General features: G+C 57.8%; 1 protein-coding gene across 2 annotated transcripts in view; it reads right to left on the bottom strand.

Annotated features, from left to right (window-relative positions):
- SEZ6L (seizure related 6 homolog like) overlaps window positions 1-22,528 on the bottom strand; it is a 35,760-nt gene extending 13,232 nt beyond the window's left edge. The window contains exons 1-3 of one of the 2 annotated variants that reach the window (XM_039561269.1): window positions 22,417-22,528; window positions 828-1,574; window positions 41-174 (exon numbers count right to left, since the gene is read on the bottom strand). In XM_039561269.1, the coding sequence (XP_039417203.1) occupies window positions 41-174; window positions 828-1,574; window positions 22,417-22,486 (951 nt within the window). In that variant the 5' untranslated portion in view covers window positions 22,487-22,528. The remainder of the gene's footprint in view (window positions 1-40; window positions 175-827; window positions 1,575-22,416) is intronic. The other variant, XM_039561268.1, reaches the window with a different exon arrangement.
- Window positions 22,529-22,806: the final 278 nt, after the last annotated feature.

Raw genomic sequence — 22,806 nt, 5'->3', positions numbered from 1 at the left:
GGGGTCTGGCTGTGGGGATGCCCCCCAAGGCACAGCTCACCTGGAGCTCGACACCGTAGCCGGTGTAGACGGTGACGTTGTAGGTGCACTGCAGGTACCCGTGCAGGGGCAGCGGGGGATAATCCGTGGAGTCGATGTAGCCCTCGGGGTCATGGAAGCTCATGCTGCAGAGCACTGGGGGGACACACAGCCGGGTCACACCGAGGGACAGCCACCTGGCACTTCTCTCCCACACCCCAAAACCCAGCATCCCAATCCCTGCTCCATCGGTGACCCCATGGAATCACAGAATCCCAGAGTGGTTTGGGTGGGAAGGGAAATTAAAGCCCGTTTTTTTCCACCCCTGGCCATGGGCAGGGACACCTTCCACTAGCCCAGGTTGCTCCAAGCCCCATCCAACCTGGCCTTGGACACTTCTGGGGATCCAGGGGCAGCCACAGCTTCTCTGGGCATCCTGTGCCAGGGCCTCCCCACCCTCATAGGGAAGAATTTCTTCCCAATATCCCATCTAACCCTGCTCTCTGGCACTGGGAAACCATTTCCCCTTGTCCCGTCACTCCAGGCCCTTGTCCCAAGTCCCTTTTGAGCTCTCTTGAAGCCCCTTTAGGAACTGGAAGGGGCTCTCTAAGCTCTCCCTGGAATCTTCTCCCACCTCTCCCAACCTTTCCTCATTGGAGAAATATTTCATCCCTCCAACCATGAAGTGCACGCAGAGCAGAAGATTTTAGGCAGCCCCCAAACCTGGGTGGTGACCTGATTTTGGGGGGCTGCCTAAACCCAGACATGCTCCCCACCAGTGCCATAGCCCCGTGCTCAGCTCAGCTCACCCGGGGTGGGCTCCGTGGTTGTGACGGTGGTGGTGACGATGGTGGACGTGGTGGTTTCCTGGCTCTCCTCCGACGCAGAGCCGTGCGCGTCCCTGTCCGCGCTGTTTGTTGGGATAACGGCAGCGCCAGCGGGAGCCGCGGTCGGAGCCTCTCCGGCATCCCCCGTGCTGTCAGGGAGCGCTGGGGGCAGCGTGGAAGGGGACATTTGCAGCGTGGGGCGGCTGGTGGTCGTCTGGTCCCCCCAGGGCAGCTCGGGGGGGCTCCGCTCCGTGTCCTCTGCTGGCACCCGCAGCTCCTGGGTGGCCGTGGGGAGCCTGGAGCTCCGTGGGCTGGCTGGAGAGGCAGCTCCGGGGGGCCCTGCCAGGGTGGGCTTCAGCCTTGGGTGCTTCCTTCCTGTATTTACTTGCTTTGGAGTCGGTGGCTTTTTCTTAACAGGGGAAGTTTGTCTGGCATCGGGTCTGGGGGCAGCGGTGGCCATAGGCAGGACGTGGCTCTGCAGCAGCTGCGTGGTCTCCTCCGCCGGCGCGGCACCGTCCTCCGGGGCTGGCAGCAGGTTGAGGGCAGTGCCCTGCCCCAGCTGCCCGGCTCCAGGGTCTGAGCCCACAACATGCCCAAAATCCTCAGCGCCACCAGTCAAACCCGTGCTGTGCCCGAGCTCTGCAGCCCCACCGCCCGTCTTCTCCACTGGCTCATCTGCAGTGAGAGGGTCCGGGCTGGCCGGCACCAGCGCTGCCCCCGATCCGCTGTCTGAAAAAAACCAGGGAAAAGTGGGATTTGGGCAAAGCTGGGCATGAAATTAGAGCTGTGCTGCTGGCGTGAAATCAGCCCCCAGGAAGCTGTGGCTGAAGGAACACCCACCACTTCCCGAAGAAGGAACAACCGGCCCCCACAGCACAACACACCCGCCTTGGCAGAGCCCCCTCAGGCACCGTCGTGTTGGGCAAACCCAACCCAACATTTGTTGGGAACAGGGATGGCAGGAAAGAGCGAGTGACCAAAGCTGCCCAGCACCGCTCTGGCCAGGGGGGTAATTGCATAAATACAGATTTATCCAGCACCCCGAGGTGACCGGGCTGTGATCCATGGGCTGGAATTCGCCGTGAGCTCTGTGAGATGCCTCAAAGAGCTCCAAGAGCCCGAGAGTCAACGCTTTCCATGGAAACAGCAGTTGCCAGGGAAAGCGCTTAATGCATGGTACTTAAAGACCATAATTCCAGCCCCCTCAGCTCCCCTGGGAGGGTTTGGAGCCCCCAGAATGCAGGGTCCCTGTCCCTGTGTGGGCATGGTGGGTCTGCAAGCCCCCAGCCCCACTGCTGGCTTGGGGCTGCCCGGGTTCGTGCTCCCCTTTGTGGCTGCAGACGAAGGCACTGACTGACCCCTAAAGCAGCTCGAGCTGCTGTGACGTGCCCGTGGTGGCAGCCAGGATGTGTGTCCACCACGGTACCAGCTCCCCATGGGATGGGGGCTGGAGCAGCAGTCCAGGTTTCCTTCCCAAGCAGATTCCTGATAAACCTCAGCTCACCTCGGTTGTACGGGTGCTTTAAACAAAAGCACAACTCTTGGGTCACATTTAACTTGATGATTTCTGTTTCAAATTCTGCTCATTATGGTCGGACTGGAATCAAAAGGGGGAAAGGAAAAAAAAAGGAGCTTTTGGATGTGAATCCTGAAACACAGGGACACTGCTGGGTGACACTGGCTAGGGGAGCTGAGGGATGGCACGAGCAGCCCGTGCAGAGGGACCGAGCAGCACTGAAAACTGACTTTGCTCCATCTTCTGGAAAATAGAAGCAGTTTCTGGCAAGAACCAAAGATAAGGAACACAACAGGCAAAGGCTTGTGAATTAGCCTGAAGGATGGAGCTGCAAAACTCTGGCAGTCCCTTGCACTGCTCCTTGGTCCAGGAGAGTCCTTGGACACTCTCCTGGCGCCTGGGCTGGTCCTTTACCCCTGGGATAGCCGGGGACAGAGCTGTGCCTGCCCCAAGCCACTGCACCCTGCTGCAACCACCCTGCTGCAACCACCAGCAAACCTGTCCCGGCCCCCGAGGGCTTCCTGGCCTCTCCTGATGTTTCCCACAAGTTAAAGCATTAATTCCTTAATTAGCAAGTGGTTCAGCAAATCCATCACCGATTCCCTGAGCACATTAGGAGACGTTTCACACACATCATCTGCAAACACCAGCTTGTGTCGGCTCTGAATAATCTCCCTCCAGGAAGGTTGGGTGCCTCGATGTCCCCACACTTCTAGGGGGGCAGACAGGGAGCTTCCACACCCTCTGCTTGTTTTTCGATGTCTCTGCTTCCTTCTCCATCCCACCCTGGGCTGATCCTGGCCTCCATGGGCACCCTGCCATGGGCTGTTGGGGGGAAACATCCCCAAGGCCATGCCAGTGGCAGCTCTCCTTCCCTGAGAAATTTTGCAGGGCTCTCGTGGGCTCTTCTCGTCCTCTCACATCCCAAGCCCGGGATGAGCAGTCGGTGGTTGCTCTCCCATGGCCCAGGTGACAGTTTTAGGGATCTGCAGCAAAAGGTTTTGTCCATGACAGGAGAAGATGGGGCTCTCGGACAGAGGGGAGGCAGCGCAGGCCTGGGAGGGGAGGGGGCTCACTGGCCAGTGGGACATGCTGGGACACTCTGGGACACTCTGGGACATGCTGGGACACGCTGGGACACACTGGGACACACTGGGACATGCTGGGACACCGGCTCACAGCAGGACAGCCAAGGATTAAACCTGATGTGTTCCCAAAACCACCAACCCAGGATCCCCGGGTTATTTGTCATGTGAACCCTAATTCTTAATGGATTGTGCCTTTAAACCATATTTTCTGCTTTCAGAAAGCTGACTAATTCCTTATTAGATCCTTTGCCAGGATGCATTTACTTGATTCTGTCCTTAACAAAGCATGAAATAAAACACTCTGTAAAGCGACTCCTTAATGAGACACTAAACACGCCGCAGTTTGTAAAGGGCAAATGTGCATTCCAGGGGAGCGGGAGAGGGCGGAACACAGCCAGGCTGGAGCAGGGGAGGGGGAGGCACACGGCCCCAGCATCGGGGATCAATAAGGGCTTATTCCTCGTTATCAGAAAGAGAATTGGTTGTCGATCTCAGCTCCTGACTGATCACCGCCCCCAAACCCGAGCTGTGCTCCAGCACCTCCCTGGGCTGCCAGACCCTGCTCCCTCCCCATGGACCCCGGTGCTGCCCCCACAGCCCCAGTGTAGCCCCCTGCCCACTCATTCCTGCCTGGAGCCCATCTTGGGAAGCAGAACCGAGTATCCTCATCCTTAAGGAAGGACTGAAGTGGGTTTCCAGGGTGGGCTTTGGAAAGATCCTTTCCACACTGATCTGAATTCCAACAGCCGTTCTGCCACCTCCAAGGCCCATGGGGAGATCGTGGACCCATAGGGGGCTGGGCTGAGGCCAGAGCCGGCAGAGCAGGACCCTCCCCAGCTGCTGAAACCCATCCTGCTCCGCACAAGTGATCCATTCAGAGCTGCTGGAAGAGAAACGGTCACGTTTGACCTTGATCTAATCTGCTAAAGCAGCTCTGGAGGAAATAAACGCTATTGAGATGAACAAGGGGTTTATCTTGTATCTCGATCAGGAGCTCTCCGCAGGCGGTTCGGCACTGGAGAGCCTTCTCCAAATCCATGGAAACCTCCGCGGTGGCCCTGCCGCCCTTGCTACTCCCGAGCTTGGCACCGGGGGCTCTGTGCTCTGCGCGGCAGCGCGGGCACAGCGGCTGCTCCTGCGGCACGGGCCAGGCACGGCCGGGACACTTTGGAGCACAAAGCGACCTTCACGCAGAACGACAGCTCGTCTGCAGGTCTATTCTGGGCTGTGCCTGGTGCCGGCTGTGTGCAAACACCGCGCAGGAAGCTGGGCTCCGGGGAGGATGTCTCCAACCAGCCTCAGCCCCCGCGGTTTATACTTAGCCAAGGAGGAAGCGCCAGTGCCGAGCCTGGGCTGCGTGTGGGAGCTGCCAGCGGGGCACAGCCCCGTCCCTGGGCTGGGGTGGTGGCACCAGGCTCTGGAGAGGCAGCAGGACAGGAGGAGTGGCAGGGCAGGAGCTCCTGGAGCATCTCCTCTCACCCAGACGCAGCACTGGGTGTTGGCAGGGCACCAAGCACCCGCCCACCCGGGCAGCACCAAACCCATCCTCCCCAGCCCCAAAGCTTCATCCCCTTGTGAGAGGGTCCCCGGGACCCCCAGCCAGGCCCGTGTCCCGTGGGCAGCCGTGGCCAAGGCGCGTGTGCTGCTCCAGAGGTGCTGTGGCTGGAGAGCACGGGCAAAACCTGATTGCCGAGATACCTCAGCCAGAGGGGCTTAGAGGAATTAGGGAGCTGCAAATGCCTGATAAAAGGATGCTGGAATAACCACAAAGGCCTCGTTTTGCTGCTGTGCTCCTGAAAGAGCTGGAGCAGGAGTAGCCATATCCCGGCTCCCATTACTAATGCCGATGGTATCGCCGTGAGCACTCGCTCCAGGGAGGGCAGCTGGATCGCTCCAGCTCAGGAATCACTCTCTGGAAGGGTTTAGGATCTGATTGTAACAGAAATGAATAAAGCTGATCCAGGCACTATTAATGGTGGTGTTCAGCTCTGCCTGTGTGATGGGCTCAGGAGGGTTCATGGGTGCTGGGCTGTGCTACTCCTGCCCAGAGCTGCTGCCAGCATCGCATCCAAGCCCTCATGGAGAGCTGGGATTGATCCTGCACTGCCCAGCACCCTCTGCACGCAGTCAGAGATCCTGGAGTCGCCCATTCCCACACGGTCGGTGCAGGAGGGTTGGCAGAAGCCGCTCTGGGAGGAACGGGATCACTCCTGCTGGGGATGAGTTCATTCAGAGCTGATCCAGATCTTGGATAAAGCAGGGATGTCGAGGCCAGGTCCTGGTGTAACCCTGGATCACCAGGGTGGGAAGGGGCACCCTGGGCACCTCCTGCTCTCCCACCTCTTCCCACACCAACCTCCAGGGCATGCAACACACATTTCACCCTCAGGGAGGAAAACAGAGGGTTTGAGTGGGAAGGAGGATCTGAGAAAAAGCAGGTTGTATCCATCAAAACACTTGGCTGTGATTGGTTTGGTTTAAGATTTTAAAAGCTTTTGGCCTTGAATCTTGAAGAGCAGAAAAACCTTAATTGAAACAATCTTTCATTCTCCAAATGTCCCCGCAGGCGGATGCAGCCTTTAAGGCAGGAGATGTGAATCCCAGGTTTTCCTGCAGTTACAATTTCAGCCGATTAAGTTTTTCCAACAGGAAAGAAAAAAAAGTTTTCCTCAAGAGCATCCTGTCAGCTCCCCCTCTAAGCAAATAAAACCGTAGCAATCCGATCCGGCTGAGTCATCCCCGTGGGAGCTCCGGGAAGCGCAGCCGGAGCTGGGGCTGCCCGCGGCACCGGGAGTTTCAGCGCCGCTTTCCTGGGAAAGGTGAGGCAGGGACGGGAGGGCTGTGGAGGGATTTCAGCCAAACATTCCCATCGCAGTCGGAGAAAACAGAGAGCCGTTCTCCTCTGTGGCACAAGGGTGAAGGAGCAGTGCCCGTCCCTGGGTCTTGCCCAGTGCTGGCGACAGTCTGGAAATGCTGGGAGCCTCCAGACTCTGGTCTGTCCTGTGCAACGGGAAAACCTGGTCTGTTCCAAAGAGCAATTTATAGGAGATGATCCAGAAGAAGAAAGATGCCCAGCTTTTGCTCAGGAAGACCGTGCAGCAGAGGCCAAGAAAGTTTGGAGCGGTTTTCCTCCCATTCCAGGGGGCACCTGGCTGTCCCTCCTGGGCTGTCCCTGTGCGCCGCATCCTCTGCAGGGCAGGTGTGACCCACACCTCGTTGATTTGATGCCGCTCTGGATCAGGCTGGGATACAGCTGGGTGCTGGGATTCCTGGGGCAGGAAGGGGTCAGGACGCTTTTCTTTCCATTCCCATGAATTTCCCGATGCCACAGAGACTCCGCTGGCCCTGGGGAGTTTCGGAGCTGCTTTAAAATGCTGTTCAATTGCCCGTGTGCAGGGGTTTATTTATGCTCACAGGACTGTGGTCTGAATATTTCATTTTAAAATTTACATCTGTGTCACTCGAGATGCTCAAATAAGGTTGCCATGGAAACCCCTCATTACTGGGTGAGGATGCTGGCAGTGGTGCCCAGCCCGAGGAGCCATGGCCGGGAAGGACCAGGCTCTGCTCCCGCTGCCCACCCAGCTCCCATGCCCAGCGGCAACCTCGCCTCTGCTGGGAAGGGCAGAGAGCAGAGAATCATGGAATCATTGAATCCTGGAATGGTTTGAGCTGCAAGGAACCTTAAACATCACCTCATCCACGCCCCATGCCATGGGCAGGGACAGCTTCCACTAAACTCGCTCCAAGCCCCATCCAACCCGGCCTTGGGCACTTCCAGGGATGGAAGGGAGGGATTTCACTGGCTCCTGCTGCCTGTACCAAGGGGCTCAGGGACCTGCTGTGCTGGCAGTGCACACGGGGCTGGGACATGGTTCTGGGGGCACCAGACACCCACACCCACACTTGGTCCCAGCCCTGGGCTGAGACAGGGGGGAATCTCCCCGAACCGGCTATGGGCGAGGAGGTTCCTGGTCTGGGTGGGAGCAGGAGGTTCAGGCTCCACTGCTGCAGGTGGGGGCAAGATTCCAACAGCAAAACACTCCTGAAAACCTGATTTAGTGGCAAATCGATCCTGTTTGTGCCTGACTGGAGAATCCACGCTGCCTGTGCCTGGCTCGCTCGGCTCAGGAGCAAGGACACCACAAGGAATGAGGGAATTAAACTCGCAAACCTCTCCCCCTTCTCCCTGTGCTTGGGAGGAGCTGTAACTGCTGTAACGATCCACACAGGCCTGGCAGATGCCGGCAAATTACACACTTCTCCAAGCTAGGAGGAAAATGGATTTTCCTCCCCACTGCTGCTTCATGGAGCTGGAATCAATGAGACTTTGACTCCCCGGCATCTGTTCTGGCCACGCACGGGCACCTGTGGCTTTGGGGCACCTGCCCACGGTGCCCTGGCTCCACAGCCCGTGTGTCCCCAGCCCTCTCACTGCAGCGTCACTCCCAGCACAGCCCAAATCCCCAGGGATGAGCCCAGCTCATGCTGGGAATTGCCCAGCTCCTTCCCGAAGGCATGTGGGAGGAGCAGCAGCAGCAGCAGCAGCAGCTAACGAGGAAGAGGAATTAAAGAGGCTCATCCAATTTATGGAGGAATCAAGAGATTTGCAGCATGGCAGTGACACGACCTGTCACGTGCTGACTGGTCCCAGCTGGATCCCACTGCATTCCCAGCTCCTGGGGGGCAGGAATTATCCTGATATTCCGGACTGGTAGGGACCAGGGAACAGGAGAGCAAAGCCATTAGAGAGAGAGGAACTTTGATGCAGGTAATAATTTGAGTTTATCATGGGGTTTTATGATATCAAACATAAGAAAAGCATATCTGTGCCTTGTCACAGGCAGACAGACCCAGCTGAAAGGAATTAACAGGCTGGGTTCAAGGGGAATTCATTTCCTTTGGAAGTTCATTAGGAAAGAACTTTAAAGAACATCCAGTGCTACCCTTGCCGTGGGCAGGGACACCTTCCACTAGCCCAGGTTGCTCCAAGCCCTGTCCAACCTGGCCTTGGACACTTCCAGGGATGGGGCAGCCAGAGGGATGAAGGAGCGGAGGAAGATCCCTCCTGTGCCTCTCCCAGGCTCTCCAGCTCGGATGTTCACTCCTCAGGGCCTACCTGGGGAGAGGAAATTGAGTGTTTTGGCAGCTTTTCAGGCTACAAATTGAAGAGGGGGAAGAGAAGCTCCTTCTTTCTTCACCAATCATCCAGCCCAGCCGTCTACATCAGGGCATAAAATTAAATGGGTTCCTAAAGAGAGAGTATATTTAGCTACAAAACCCCGTTCTAGTCAGCTCTCTGCAGCTAAAATAATTAATCTCCCATCACTGTTAAGATGCAGCGGAGCAGATCTGGAGAAGTGAGTGCTGGGATTAACTCTTTGGGAGCAGCTCAGCCCTGTGAGAGCAGCTCCTGCTGCGATGCCGTGGGAGATCCTGGGGGCTCCTGGGCACTCCTGGGTGTCCTGCCTGGCTGGCTCTGCTCAGCTGTGTCCCTGCCATGCCAGCGCCTCTCAGTGCCAGTGCTGCACCAGCCAAGGGCTTGACTGGGGTGCTCTGCCCTGGCACTGCCTCTTGCGTGATCCCCAGGAAGGATGCAGGAGTGGGTTCAGCCAAAATCCCTGCTCCTGGGGGCACTGGGAAACACTTTCTGGAGACACAGCCCTAAAACATCTGGACAGACAAAGTTCAGTCTGATGACAACAGCGGACTGTTCCTGTGTCTGGCCACAAATCACTGACGGGCTCACTCCCAGGCGGTCACATCCACGGAATATGTGACTGTCCACAACCTCCTCTGCTGTTCCACCTGTCTGCAGCTCGGTTTGATTTGATTTCCACTCCAGCACTGGAAATCTGAGGTGACAACGTGATGCTGGAGGTGCAGGTGAGCAGAGCAGCATCACAGCCCAGCTCTCCCTGGCTGGAGCAGCCGCAGGATTCGGCTCCTGCCTGAGCTCCCAGCACAGCCCCTGCAGCGGCTGGGGGAGAGCTGAGCTGCCTCTGCTAAATCTGTTTGGCAGCTCTTTATATTTCTTTCACAGGATGTAACAGGAATCACAGCATGGCTCCAGTCCAGACTCAGAGAGAGGAGCAGGGACTGGCAGCACCTCGGGGGTGTCACTCGTCCCCCTTGGCAGCAGGGCAGGACATGGCCTCAGCACTGCTGCCCATGGCTGCTCTCCTCCCTGGGTTTGTCCAGGGATACCCCAAAAGATTTTGGGGTTTTTTTGGCGTGTCCTAAAAGCTGCCCTGGGGCATCTCAAGGCAGGATTTGAAGCCCATCAGGTCCTGCCCGCCTTCCCAAGGTGCAGAGGTGTCTCAGAGCAATGAGGGTGGCACAGGTGACAGCTGGCACAGGGCCCACACGGTGTTTTCTGCTCTCTCCATGGACTCCTCCGGGCTGTTCCCACCACGGGGATGCAGCCCCCGGGATCACACCGTGCAGGCAGCGGAGCTGGAGCTGCTCAGGATGAGGGAAGGGGACAATCTGGGCATTCCCCATGCCCCAGGCTGTGCTTCAGTCCCCTGCACCTCCCAGCCCCTGTTCATTTCTCGTTCCTGGGGGAGTCTCAGCTCTGCCTGCATGAACAACGTGTCGGGACAGGCATTGGGATCAGTTTGCAGGGAGAATCCTTTTTTCCCAGGCAATGATTTTCTTTGCATTCTCTCCCCTCACTGAGGCCGTGTAGGAACCGTGCAGGAACCAGGGCTGCCTGGTGCTGCCTGGTGCCCTTGAAAAGACACTGTTGCCTGCTCTGAAATGATGCAGCTCCGGTGCCTAATGATTCCTGACAGCTCGGGAAGGGCCCCGCTGCTGGCAATCGGGAAGGCAGGGAAAGGGAGGGTTACTGATGGCTGTGGTTATTACAGTTATTGGCCCCCATCGATCACAGGCACGGGCTGTGCACTGAGGCTGGCAGGAACTGGGGCACAGTGCCCCGTTCCCATTCCCATTCCTGCTGCTGGCCCCGCGGGACCTGGCACGGCTCAGAACTGCCCAGGATGGCTGAGAGATGGGGCACACTGGGCTCCCAAATGCTCTTCCACAGCCTGGAGTAGTGCCAGATGTGATCAGACAACCACAGAGTCCAGAATGGTTTGGGTTGGAGGGACCTTAAATCCGTCCAGTTCCACCCCATACCATGGGCAGGGACACCTTCCACAGACCAGGTTGCTCCAAGCCCCGTCCAGCCTGGCCTTGGTGCAGGTTGTCACCCCCTCCATTCCTTGGTTTTTCTTCCTAAAAAAGCAATAACCTGCATTTCATTGCTGCATTATGTCAGGCCAATTTGGGGGTGGCAGCAGAGCAGCTCCACTGGCACATCCTGCCAGCAGCTCCATGTGGGAATTGCAGCCCCCAGCATGTTCCCATGTCCAGCCCTCAGATGTGCCCCTGCACTGGCTCACTCCTTCAGAAAGGAACCTCTTCCCAAACAAGATGTGGCTGAAAATCAATTCTTAACTTCTTAAAAAAATTTTTCTCACTAAAACCAGAGCCGTTCTGGGGGGCAGAGAAGCAGTTTGGGGCTGGCACAGCCTTCGCCCCCCTTCATGTCCCTGCCCCTGAGACCACCCAGCCCACCCTGGGCCCATCCCTGGGCTGCTGCTGGTGTTGCTCAGCACTCACCTCGTTCCCAGTGACACGGGTTTTTATATAACTAATTGTCAGCTCTATCAGCCATCAGTGATTTGTGTTTTAAAGATGGCCTGGCAGAACTAATTCCATCGCCGCACGATGCTGTGCTGGATGATGATAACCCATGTACAGCTTCTCCCACGGAGCCTCATGACGAGCTGCTGCGCTTTATTTTAATTAATACAGATAGCAAATATATTTTCATTAGCCCTCAGAATGTCAGGAGAGAAGCAGGGTCCTCCTGCATGGTGAGCAGCAGCTTCGCTCCTGGCGCTGGGTGCAGTGCCCAGCCCCGCTGGGTCCCCTGCTCCAGCCACCTCCACATCCCCCTGCATCCCTCCACATTCATGTGGGCACCAGCTGGGCAGGCACAGGGCAGAGTTTCCTCCCAGTCCAGCATGGGTGGCACCATTAAAAGCTGATTTATGCTGCTCCACGCATGGTGGGAGCTCCCATCCAAAAGCTCTCCTCCCTCTCCAGCGCAGGACACACAATTATCAGGCACGTTCATAATTTCTCCGATTTAGAACAATTAAACCGGCTCCCTGGTACTTCTGATGAAAGCAGCCCCTTGTTCCCTGGGGAAGGAACAGCCTTCCTTGACCTCTGCTCTATTATTCTGTTTGATTGATCTGAATTCTATCAGAAAGGATAATGATAGGCTTTGGGGGGGGGTGCGAGAACACTGGGAACAGAGAGGACAACGCTTTGCCAAGGGCCGCTGTGCCCAGCTAATGATTCTGACAGGCTGTGGGACACCCAGGCCCCTCTTTGTGCCCAGTGCAGCACCCATGAAATCCCTGGATTCCCCAAAATTGAGGAACAGAAGGCTAAAAGCATATCATAAACAAGCAAAGAGGACTCGGTGGCCAGCAGAGAGACCTGCTCTGCAATGTCCCACCTGTGTCACCTGCCCTGGTGGGGACATGTCACCTTCCCCTGTGCCCATGGGGCATTGCTGCCACCATCTTCACCTTGGGAACAGCTCCAAGGATGCTGATGGAAAGGCACTAGGCAATGTCACCTTCCTCTACTTCCAAAAATTCCCTGAACATCAAAATCGGAATGGAAGTGATGGGCTGGCTGTTCATGAACCACAGCTGGGTTGAGTTTAGAGAAAGCCCTTGAATCCCACCCCTGGAGGCTGCTCTGAATCCCCAGCTCTGCCTCAGGAGGGTGCTTTGAGGAGCAGAGCACTGCACTTTCTCACGGGCAGCTCTTTGCTCTCCTGGGCAGCTCTTTGCTCTCCTGCCGCTGCTGGCTGGGCACGTTTCCTGCTGATGTGATTTTTGACCCACCCTGGTGATGGGGAAACACGGAGAGAAAGGACCTGGCTCTTCTGCCCAGCAGGTAATGAATGGGGCAATTACACAAAGCCGTGTGTCACCCGCCTGGGATAAGGGGTTTGTCACTGCTGCCATTGTTTATGTTCCTGGAGGGTAATCGTAATTTTTAATGTCCTTTTGATAGCGGTGTAGTGTGATTAAAACAGGCACATCCTAGACATAAATCTGGGTTTAAGCACTGCCTTTCTGACACACGATGCTGAACGCTCAGGGATCGGGCTGAAGGGCTCCTGGGCTGTGCCACCACCTGCCTCTGGCAAACCACCCCGAGCTTCAGCACCTCCCTGGACACCGCCCTGTAGGGACGGTCGCATCCTGCCCCGGGTGCTTGGCAGGGACCCCAGAGGGGCAGCAGAGCCTGGAGCAGCAGCTGGATGGAGGCAGGAGGCCCCAGGCTGGCACTATTGGCTCAGGATAAACACACCAGCTGATTTCCTGGGAGCAGGGGGAGCAGCAGGAGGTCAACATAAACTCGTAACATATTTTCTGCAATAGAAAGCTCTGGGCCGTAGCTGGGGATGGTGCTGGGGGACTGAGGGAGGAATTTTCAGAGCTGACCCCCTGTTTGATGTGACTCTGACTCTGGGCAGGCTCCTGCCCCCGCTGCTTGCTCAGGCTTCGTGTTTGGATCCGAGATGTAACGCTGCATAATTTAAGCAAGACTTTGCTCCTGAGGCCAGGTCGGTGCACGCCGAGTGGAAACGTGGAAAAATCCAGCCCGCCCCCCATGGAAGCTTGAGCGGACACCTGAGCCACTGATGGAGATGATGTTTGTGTGACTCAATTCAGTTTGTGCCCTTGGGTGACAATGTGCCCGTGAGGACAATGAGTCACAATCGCCCTGTGCCGCATCGCGACAGTGCATGCCAGGCTGGGAGAGCTGGGGGCGTTCACCTGGACAAGAGAAGGCTCCAAGGAGAGCTCAGAGCCCCTTTCAGTACCTAAAGGGGCTCCAGGAGAGCTGGAGAGGGACTTGGGACAAGGGATGGAGTGACAGGACACAGGGAAATGGCTTCCCACTGCCAGAGGGCAGGGATGGATGGGATTTGGGAAGGAATTGTTCCCTGTGAGGCTGGTGAGGCTGTGGCCGCTCCTGGGTCCGGCTGGGTTGGACGGGGCTTGGAGCACCCTGGGATAGTGGAAGGTGTCCCTGCCCATGGCCAGGGGTGGAAAAAAATGGGCTTTAAGGTGCCTTCCAACCTAAACCATTCCAGGATTCCATGCAGAGCTGTTCTGGGTACATGAGATGGGTGCGAGGGAGATGTGGGGGTCCTGCTGGGACCACAGCCCGGCGATGCTGGGGAACAACTGCGGGGCGGGCACCTTCCCCTTCCCGGCAGGCTGCAGATGAGCCCCGCTGGAGAGAGAAACGGAACCGCTTTTGAATTTAGATGTTGTAATTCCGAATTTAGATGTTTTGCAGTGGAAAAACTGAAAAGCTCTCCCCCCTGGGGAGCGGGCTGCAGCGACAAGGGCTCTGGTTTTGCTGCACCCTTCCCTCCCTACCTTTCCTAATGAATTCCAAGAAAGCCTCAATGCATTCCTAAACGGGAACACAGCCTGTGTCCTTCACAGTCATCTCCACAACAAAGCCAGCCATCTCGCCGCTGGCAGCCACGGGCTCCTCTGTGAGCTGGAAACAAAAGCTGAAAAGGAGCCTTTCTAGTTGCGATTAGAAAGCTTGAGAAGTTTGGCTTTTACTTGTTATTGCCTCACTGATTTCATCTCCGTGGCAGCTCTGAACCCCTCAGGGGACAGGAGAGCAGCCCCAGTCCCTCGCCAGGCGACTGCACCGATCCTGCTGTGGGAGCCGTGCACCGAGCGCCCAGGAGAAGCAGGAATTGGGAATCTCTGTGTCTTTAGGATGCTGCGCTGGGTTTGGACACGGGTTTGTGTTCGGTCCTTAAGGAAGGAGCAGCGCCGGGGCCCAGCAGGTGCCAGAGAGCTCGGCTTCCCCCAGGAGAGGACGGGGGCACCAGGAGCATCCTCCTCTACCTGAGGGCATCCCTGACACTCATCAGCGCCCAAATGGCCCCAAGGGTGCCAGTTATTGCCCCAAATCCGTGCCCCAGCCGCATCCAACCCAGAGGGGACACAGGTGCTCATCCCCCCCAGGACACGAAGCATTCCGGGGCTGCTCCAAGCAGTGAGGGGTGCGGAGGAACTGAATTAAATTATTCTCTTTTTTTCTAAAAAGGAAGAGATGAGGAAGAGCGATTATCGGGGAGATTTTCTTCGGGGGAAATTCTGGCACAAAGACAAACTGCAATATCTCAGCGCAGGCTGGGCACTGAGTCTTGGATAAAAATAAAGCAGGAGGCGGCAGCACCTTCCCGATGACATTAACTCCATTCATCTCCCGCTGCCGCCGCCGCCAGCGTGCTCAGGCATTAGGAGTTACGTTTTCCTCCACTATTTCTCAAATATATTTATGCTGGGAGATGTTTGTGGAGGTACATCCTGTGCCTGGGGCAGAGGATTAATTCCAAACTGTCACCTCGCTTTTTGACGGGTTTGTAAATTCTGTTCCGTTGATTTGCACTCGCAGTAAATTGATAAAATCCTCTTTCCAAAAACCTAATTCACCATTTAAGGCTCACCAGGGTTTTAGACCTCATTGGCTCACATATTTATGTAAATATAGTGTCCAGCAGCAATTTAAAAACTGCTGCGTGGATAATGTGGATGGATAAGGAGTGAAGGCAGACACATTGTCTGGTGGGGGCTGTGTGCCCTGCAAAAGGAGCCTTTCCTGGCCTTGGGGCAGCAGATTTTGGGGTGCCTTTGCAGTGGGTAGCTGCTTTGGGCAGTGTTGCTCCAGGATCTGACCCCTTTGCACCAGAACTGATTAACCCTGACAGTGCTGGGAATAGTCTGAGCTCTCCAAGGATGGCGCTGGATGTGTCCGAGAGGACTTTGCCAAAGCTGCGTCTGCAGGACTCCTGTGGTGGGCGGGGATGTGCTGGTGTACTGGGAGCATTGGGAGCTCTTAGCAGAGTGGCCTGTCAATTTAGGGACTTGGTAGCTTTGCAAATGGAAGTTCAGGACGGTCAGGAATAGCCTGGTTTTTTACTGGAATTGCATTTAAATCAGCATCAGGAGATGCAAGCCCCGTTCCTGTGCAGCCCCATCATCATGGAAGAGATGCAGGGTGGCAGAGGGGACATCAGCAGTGATGTCCTCAGTACTGTCCCCCAGCCACCACTCTACCCGAGATGAAGCATCTCATCCACTAAATGTTGCCATGCTCCATTAATCCACCCTAAAACGTCAGATGGACATTCTCTCTTGAATTTTAAATATACCCAGCCATTCCGACTCGCTCTGAAATTGCCCCGCAATGAACGCTTTCCAGAACATTCCCTCACTCCCCCACGCTGTTCCATGCCTGGTCACTCCTGCCTGCTGTGCCCCAGCCCCCCACGGCAGTGCCAGGTCCCCGCAGTGCTTCCCTTGCCCTTGGGCTGGAGCACATCACTGAGTGTCCCCTGGAGGCCCTGGGGACCACTCTTGTCCCCTCGCTGAGGTGCTCCTGGCCCCTGAGCCCCTGGCTTTGGCACATCCCCCCCCCTCCCCCCAGTGTGCAAGACAGAGAGACGGGCCGAGACGTGAGAATCCTCCTTGCCGAGCAGATGACGCCGCTCTGGGATCCATCCCACAGTTATCCCTTCTGTCGTGCTCGAGTTTTTTGGATGCCTTTGCATTTGGCACCAAATTTCCTTCCTAGACTAAAGCTTTGCACTTGGAATGATGCCTTCGGAGCCGGGCTGAGTGGCCAGGCTGCTCATCCGATCCCTCCGCACTGCCAGCAGCTTGGATTGCGCTTTCATGAAGTCTCCTTGCACCTTCCTGCTGCAGCCATCTGTCCTGAGGTGCCAACGCCTTGTCCTCACCCCTGTGGAGCAGGCACAGACCTCCTGGGCTCTCTGGGGGTTGAGCACCTCCTGCAGTCAGTCCATGGGCTCCTCGGGCCAGGAAAAGGGAGAAAGGTCCGGACAAATCAGACCTTTCTCAGCTCAACGCAGAGCTGGGAATCCAGGCAGAGCCTCCTCGCTGTACATCAGGAAAGCTCCAGGCTCAGCCAGCGCTCGGGGCTGGTCAGCTGCTGCTCTGGCCCCTTCCCAGAGAAAGGAAAAGGAGGAAAAAGGAATAAAAGAGAGATGTCTGAGTCGGGGCTGCACTCTGGGAGCGGGCCAGCCGCAGCTGCACCACTGCCGGGAGCTCCAGCAAACAAAAAGATGGAACAGAGAGGAAATCAGCTCCACAGCACCCCGGGAACACCATCCCCCCCTGACTGGGGACAGCATTACCTCCATGTACCCACAGCCCTGAGCCACCACGGGGCAGAGCACTGCAGCAAAGGGTCCCCATCCCAGGGGGGCTGGATCCAGGTGCCCCTGCTCGCTCCCCAGGACCAGGACACGGGGCTGGCTCCCTGATTTAGAGCTCCGTGTGGCTCCTGCAGCTGTGGCAGTGCGACACGAACTCCCAGCAGCACGCTTCAAAGGGCTCCTTATCCCCATCTGTGCCATCCAACAAAGACACTGGGGCAGGAATGATGTCTTCTCAAAAGTGCCAGAGGAATGCTCCCTGCCAGCCACAGCCTCCACTTTTACAGCTCCTGGAAGCTCCTCCCTGACATCCCCTGGTTTTTTGGGGGTCCTGGCACTGACTGTGGCTGCCCAAGCATCCCCCAACCACAGGAACCATGGATGTAGATCCAAGTCAGAGATAACCAACACTTGCACTTGGTTCTGAGCCAACGCCACGGGCTCTGCTGGAAACCCACAGCACGTCCCTCTCCGGAAAGGAAGGTGAGCCTCCCTTGCTCCCAGGTTTGCCCCTTCGGTGCCAGGCTCCCATTGGCTCCTCCAGCCACCCAGCTCCATGGTTCTCCTCTGATTTATGAAATCCTTATGGATGAAGTCTGAGACATAACAGAGCTGAGCAGCAGAGATCCATTTGCTCCCCCTCTCTTCCCAGCAGCACAGCTGACCCTGTGGGTGTGCTGGGTTGATGCTGGGTGCCCACCAAAGCCGGTCCATCACTCCCACAGGAGGCATTCCTCCATGAACTTCCCAAACTGAGTCCTTCCCACAGGCTGCAGTCTTCCATGGACTTCAATGAGAGTCCCTTCCACAGGGTCAGTCCTTCAGGAATAGAATGCTCCAGCCTGGATCCCTTCCATGGGGTCATGAGTCCTGCCAGCAAACCTGCTCCAGTGTGGGCTCCTCTCTGCATGGATACACAAATCCTGCCAGGATCCTGCTCCAGCACTGGACTCCATGGACTGCAGGTGGATCTCTGCTTCCCCGTGGATCCCCACAAGCTGCAGGAGCTGAGCTGCCTCACCCTGGGCTGCACCACACACACCTGCAGCACCTCCTCCTCCTCCTCCTTCAGTGACCTTGGTGTCTGCAGGGCTGCTCCTCTCGCAGATTCTCACTCCTCTCTCTGGCTGCCGTTTCCATTGTGCAGGTATTTTTATCCGTGGGTAGAGCAGGATGTGGATAGAGCAGGATGTGCATAGAGCAGGACTGGCCCCACGGGACAGAGCAAGAACATCCTTAACAACTTGTCGGTTAACAAGCTGTGAAAGGAGACAGACAGCCAGGAGCTGGCAGCCTGTCCCCTGGAATGAAGGACACCTTCCCTCCCCGAGCACCTCGGCAGGAAGGGCTCCTGCTGCAGAGCCCTTCTCCTTCCCTTCCTCCTGGTTCCTGCAGCCTGAGTTCCCTGACACTGCGTCGGGGCTGCAGGGCAAGCAGCTGAGGCACCTGCACCGGGTGGATCTGCTCCCTGCATCCCATCAATCCAGCAGCACTCACTTGTGCAGCGGCAGGAAAAGCCATCTCACGAAGCAGGTCCTTTTGGGAAGGGCTCCGGAGAGCTGTGGGACGCAGCAGCTGAAGGGCAGCAGCCTGAGCCAGAGCGATGCCAAACCCTCTCTCGCCCCACGAGCCTTCCTCACTCTGCCCTTTGCCCTCTGCTTTGGGGTTCACCAGCTGAGGGATGGCAGGACCCCTTCCCCGCTGCCAGCAGTGCACCAGCCGCAGCCCGAGGTTTCTGCTGGCAACGTTGGCTTTGGCCCCACATTCTGCCCCACCAGAAGGGGCATGGCTGGGTGCTGCCCTTGGTCCCCAGTGGCTCATCCTGGTGTTGATCCCCCTCAAGCCCTGACAGGGGCAGAGGGCTGGGCGCTTTTGGGGTGCAGGTGTCCTCCTGCCCCTCCTGTGACTGGGACCAGAGCAGGGACAGGCACATCCCCACCTTCCAGAGCACCCTGTGCCTGGCAAACCAAGTGGTTAAAGACACACAACTCTCACGGCCGAATCCAGCAATTTCATCCCCCTGACAAGAGTGTAAATCCATCCTGATGGACTGGAAAATTGGAAAGCCAGTGTTCATGCCGTGTTTCCTACAGACATCTCCGAGCTCCTGAAAGATGCACTCGGTGGCAGCCCCGGTTCCAGCCGTGTCGCTCACATCATGCTAATTAAAATAGAGCCTGTGTTTTGTAACAGGATTTCCTTGGAGCCTATTTTACTGCTCAGTAACCACTTTCAAATATTTGAAAAATAAAATCGCATCAAGTAAATAACTTTTGGATTGCTCACAGAAGATTACTCTGGTTTCGGTTTTTTTGTTCCCAAAGCCCACTGGAAGCAGCCGCGCTCATCGCAGTGACAGAGGACAGAAAATACAGATTTCTGAGGCTGCTTGTAGTCTACATCAAGAGCTGTGTGTTATTTAATCAGACAAAGCCCATTTCATTTAAAAAACAACTCTCTGTACAAAATGGGATAACAAAGCACCCCAGTGCTCAGCACTGACCTGGAATACCCAGGGAACACCCCTGCCTGTTGGCAGGATGGGCCATGCTCACACCAGCCCATTTTGATGCCCACATTACCTGTCCAGCAATGCCCTGACGGCCCTCTGCCTCATGCATGGCTTACTATCCATTAAACTTCCAAATTCAGCACCACCTGACTTCCAAGGGATGGCTCACACGCTTCCCTTTTTACATGCTTTGCTGTTCCAAGATCTCTGCTGCCGTTCTGGATGCCAAGGGAGCACATTCAGCTGACTCGGCGCAGCCTGGCTCCTCGGCCCTAAGTCCTGGTACCAGATTCCTCAGTGAAGGAGAAGTTAAAAATGTACAGAAGGAAATGTCTGCGACACCGTGACATCTACGAAACTGTGCTTGAAATGGCATCTTTGTATATTCATAATGGCAAAAAATACCAGAGAAGCAGAGGGCTGAGAGAGCCCTAATTTCATTTACTCCCGATCCAGTCTCTCCTCATCCTTTCTGCCAAGGAGGAGAGAAGGAAGAGGAGCCATTTGCCATGGCCTTTGTTAGCTGTCCATCAGACAAGCCCCATTCCTGTTATCTGCGCCGGCAGCCTGGCTCTGTGCTGTTATCTCGTTGCTCGGGGTGCTGCCGCGAGAGCTCACCACGCACTTGTTGCAGCCCTCACCGAGTTCACGCTCGGTTTTCCTTCCTGCCGGACACACCTGATCCTCTGGAAACAGCCTCCCATGGTGCCGTGGTCACCACAGAGCCAGAGGGATCTCTGTCCTTGCTGTGGGGCTGTGACAGCCACCCCGGGAGTGCCCCAACGCCTCGAAGAAGAGAAGAGAGGGCGCAAACCTTGGGGCTGCAGAGGAGCCCGAAGCTCAGCACCCGCAGCTGCATTTCTGCTCCTCGCACTGCAGCCTCGGGCAGGGTTTGCTGGTCTCATCACAGCCTATAGTGGATGCCCCAAATATATTTAGAAATCCTGGATCTCCCAAGTGTTCAGCTGTGCCCCTGCCATCCCCAGAGCCAGGGGCTGGGCCTGCATGGGCAGCACAGGCAGCGCTGCCCTCTCTGCACGCAGCTGCCCACACCCCCCCTGTTTGCCCACTGCATCATTCCAGGGTACAAATAAATGCCCCTGTTGGTGCCCACGTTCCCAGGATGCCACTGCTCCGGCACAGGCTGCCCGGAGCCTCCTGGCACAGGTCCCTGTGCAGGGACGTGCCTCTGCTGCCTGCTCTGCTCTGCGCCGGTGGGTGGGTGCGAGCGGATGCCGAGAGCAGAGGAGAGGCTTTCACACCTCCTCTCTGGTGATCTAAATGGCTTCACCAGTGCAGAGCACCCAGAGCCACCAGCCAAGCACCCGATGGGTGCAAATCATGTGAAAATGGTTTTTTCTTGGACGCATGAACTGAAAGAGCAGCAGATGGAGCACAGCAATCTGTCTCTGCAGGGTCTGATCCTGCTCCCCATCCAGCTGGAGAACAGCAGGATTTGCTGCTCTGGGCCCCTGGCTGTGTCCCCCTCCACACGGATGGGCAAGACCCCTCCCCCCCAGGCATGGGCAGAGCTGCCACGTCGCCACTGGCTCCAGGCTGCGTAGGCAGGAGTTGGGATTTTACTGCAATAATTCACCAAACCTTGTAAAGGGTCAACAATTTATCAGCTCCCTCTCTCTGCCAAGGAAAGAGGAGTTCAGCACGCTGTGTTCTTCCACCACGAGATTTATGGCAGATTGTGCCAAATCCTGTTCCCGGGAGCTGGACTGCCTGCTGATGCTCCCAGCAGGACTGGGGCAGCCCTCCTGCCTCAGCACACGAGGCAGTGAGGGAGATGAGAGCCCTCACTGGGCCCGTGCTTGCTGGATTTGCTTCCCAGCTCCCCCAGGCCCCCCGGGAGCCCAGGATCATCGCTGCTTTCACATAGAGCACCGGCAGCCTGGACCAGAGCGTTTGTGTAACACCCCAGAGGAACGTGCCTCTCTGTGTGTCCCCACGCTGGAACAGGATGCCAGAACTGGCAGGGACCTCGCATCTGATTCCTCCACACGTACACAGACCACAAACCCGTGCAGGTGAGGGAGAAATGCCACCCTCTCCATCCATTGCTGTTCTGCTGCCCAGAAAGGATGGATTCTGTAATACAATCCCTGTCTGGAGAGCCGGGTTTAAGACTGAAAAGTCAAAACCATTTAACGCAATCTGACCACGAGAGCAGGGACTGGAGTAGACAGACAGCACCGCACAGCACTCCCGACACCGGGAGCTGGTTGTCTTTGCCATCAACACCCTGCCAGCCCCGGAGGGCAGCCTCAGGCCCCGAGCACACTGCAGCGCCAGCACACACCGGCCTCTCCCGTTCTCCCCCCGAACAATCCACACTGGTAACCCCATCCGGACGCACACCCGAGCCCGCCTGCCTCGTCCTGGCATCCCAGCAGTGCCGAGGGACTGGGCACAGGCACCGCTTCAGTCATCTCCGAGCCCCACGCGAGTTTGCAATGACTTTGCCAAGTCACCCGCGAGCGCATCCCAGAGCCTATTCTTAGGTCTGGCATCGCGGCAGTGGGAGAGGGAGCGGGTCTGCGTGGAAACGGGGGACACGTGGAATGAACAGGCAGCCCCTGGGTAAACACACCCCCCCCCACACGGACACCCCCCGGCAGAGACGGTGGGTCGGGAACACCAGCGGGGACCTGGCAGTGGGGCTGGAGGGACACCGGGGACCCGCGAAGGGCTAGGGACACCGGGGACTGCTCTCCCTGAGGGAGAGAGGCGGAGGGTCCGGCACGGCTCCCGGGAGGCCGCGGCCCCGTTCGCGCTCGGTTCCCGGTGAGGACGCGGCTCCCGGAGCGCTCCGGGGCGGCGGGAGCTGTCCGCCCCGCGGTGCTGAGCGCCGCGTTCCGCCGGGCCCCGCTCCCGGTGCCGCTCCCGGTGCCGTTGCGCTTCCCCGCAATGCCAGAAGTTTGATCCCGGCCCGGCGAGCAGCAGAAGCAGGGGGTCCCCGATCGGGAGCGGCACGGCCGGTTCCAGCAGCCCTTCCCGCTCCCACCGCCCCCTCTCCGGTCCCGGCTGCATCCCCCCGCGCCGGGCGGTGCCCCCTCCCCGGAGCCGGGAGGCGGCGGGCCCCGGGGAGCCCCGCAGCGCCGGCCCGCTCCGCCCCGCTCCGCCCCGCTTACCTGGGCGCGGGGCCGCGGGGGTGCCCAGTAGCAGCAGGGCGAGCAGGCAGAGCCCGCGGGGCCCCGGCATCCTGCGGCGGGCGCGGCGGAGCCTCCGCGCCGGGGCGAGCTGGGCGAGCCGAGCCGAGCCGAGCGGGGCCGAGCCGATGCGATCCGAGCCGCTCCGCGCCGAGCGGGGCCGGGCCGGGCGGGGGCGGGCGCTGCCGGCGGAGCGGAGCGGCGCGGGGGCGCGGCTGAGGGCGGACCGGAGCGGAGAGCGCGGGGAGCGCGGAGCGGCGCGGAGCGAGCGGCGGGGGAGGGCGCCGGCGGCCGCCCCGGCCCCCGCGCAGCGCCGAGCGCTCCGGCCCCGCCCGCAGCTCCCCCCCGTTCGCCCCGGCCCCACCGACCAGC

This window comes from Corvus cornix, chromosome 15 (assembly GCF_000738735.6).
Source record: "Corvus cornix cornix isolate S_Up_H32 chromosome 15, ASM73873v5, whole genome shotgun sequence".
Taxonomy (NCBI): domain Eukaryota; kingdom Metazoa; phylum Chordata; class Aves; order Passeriformes; family Corvidae; genus Corvus; species Corvus cornix.
The sequence above is the reverse complement of the archived record's forward strand: the minus strand, read 5'-3'. Positions and strand labels throughout refer to the sequence as shown.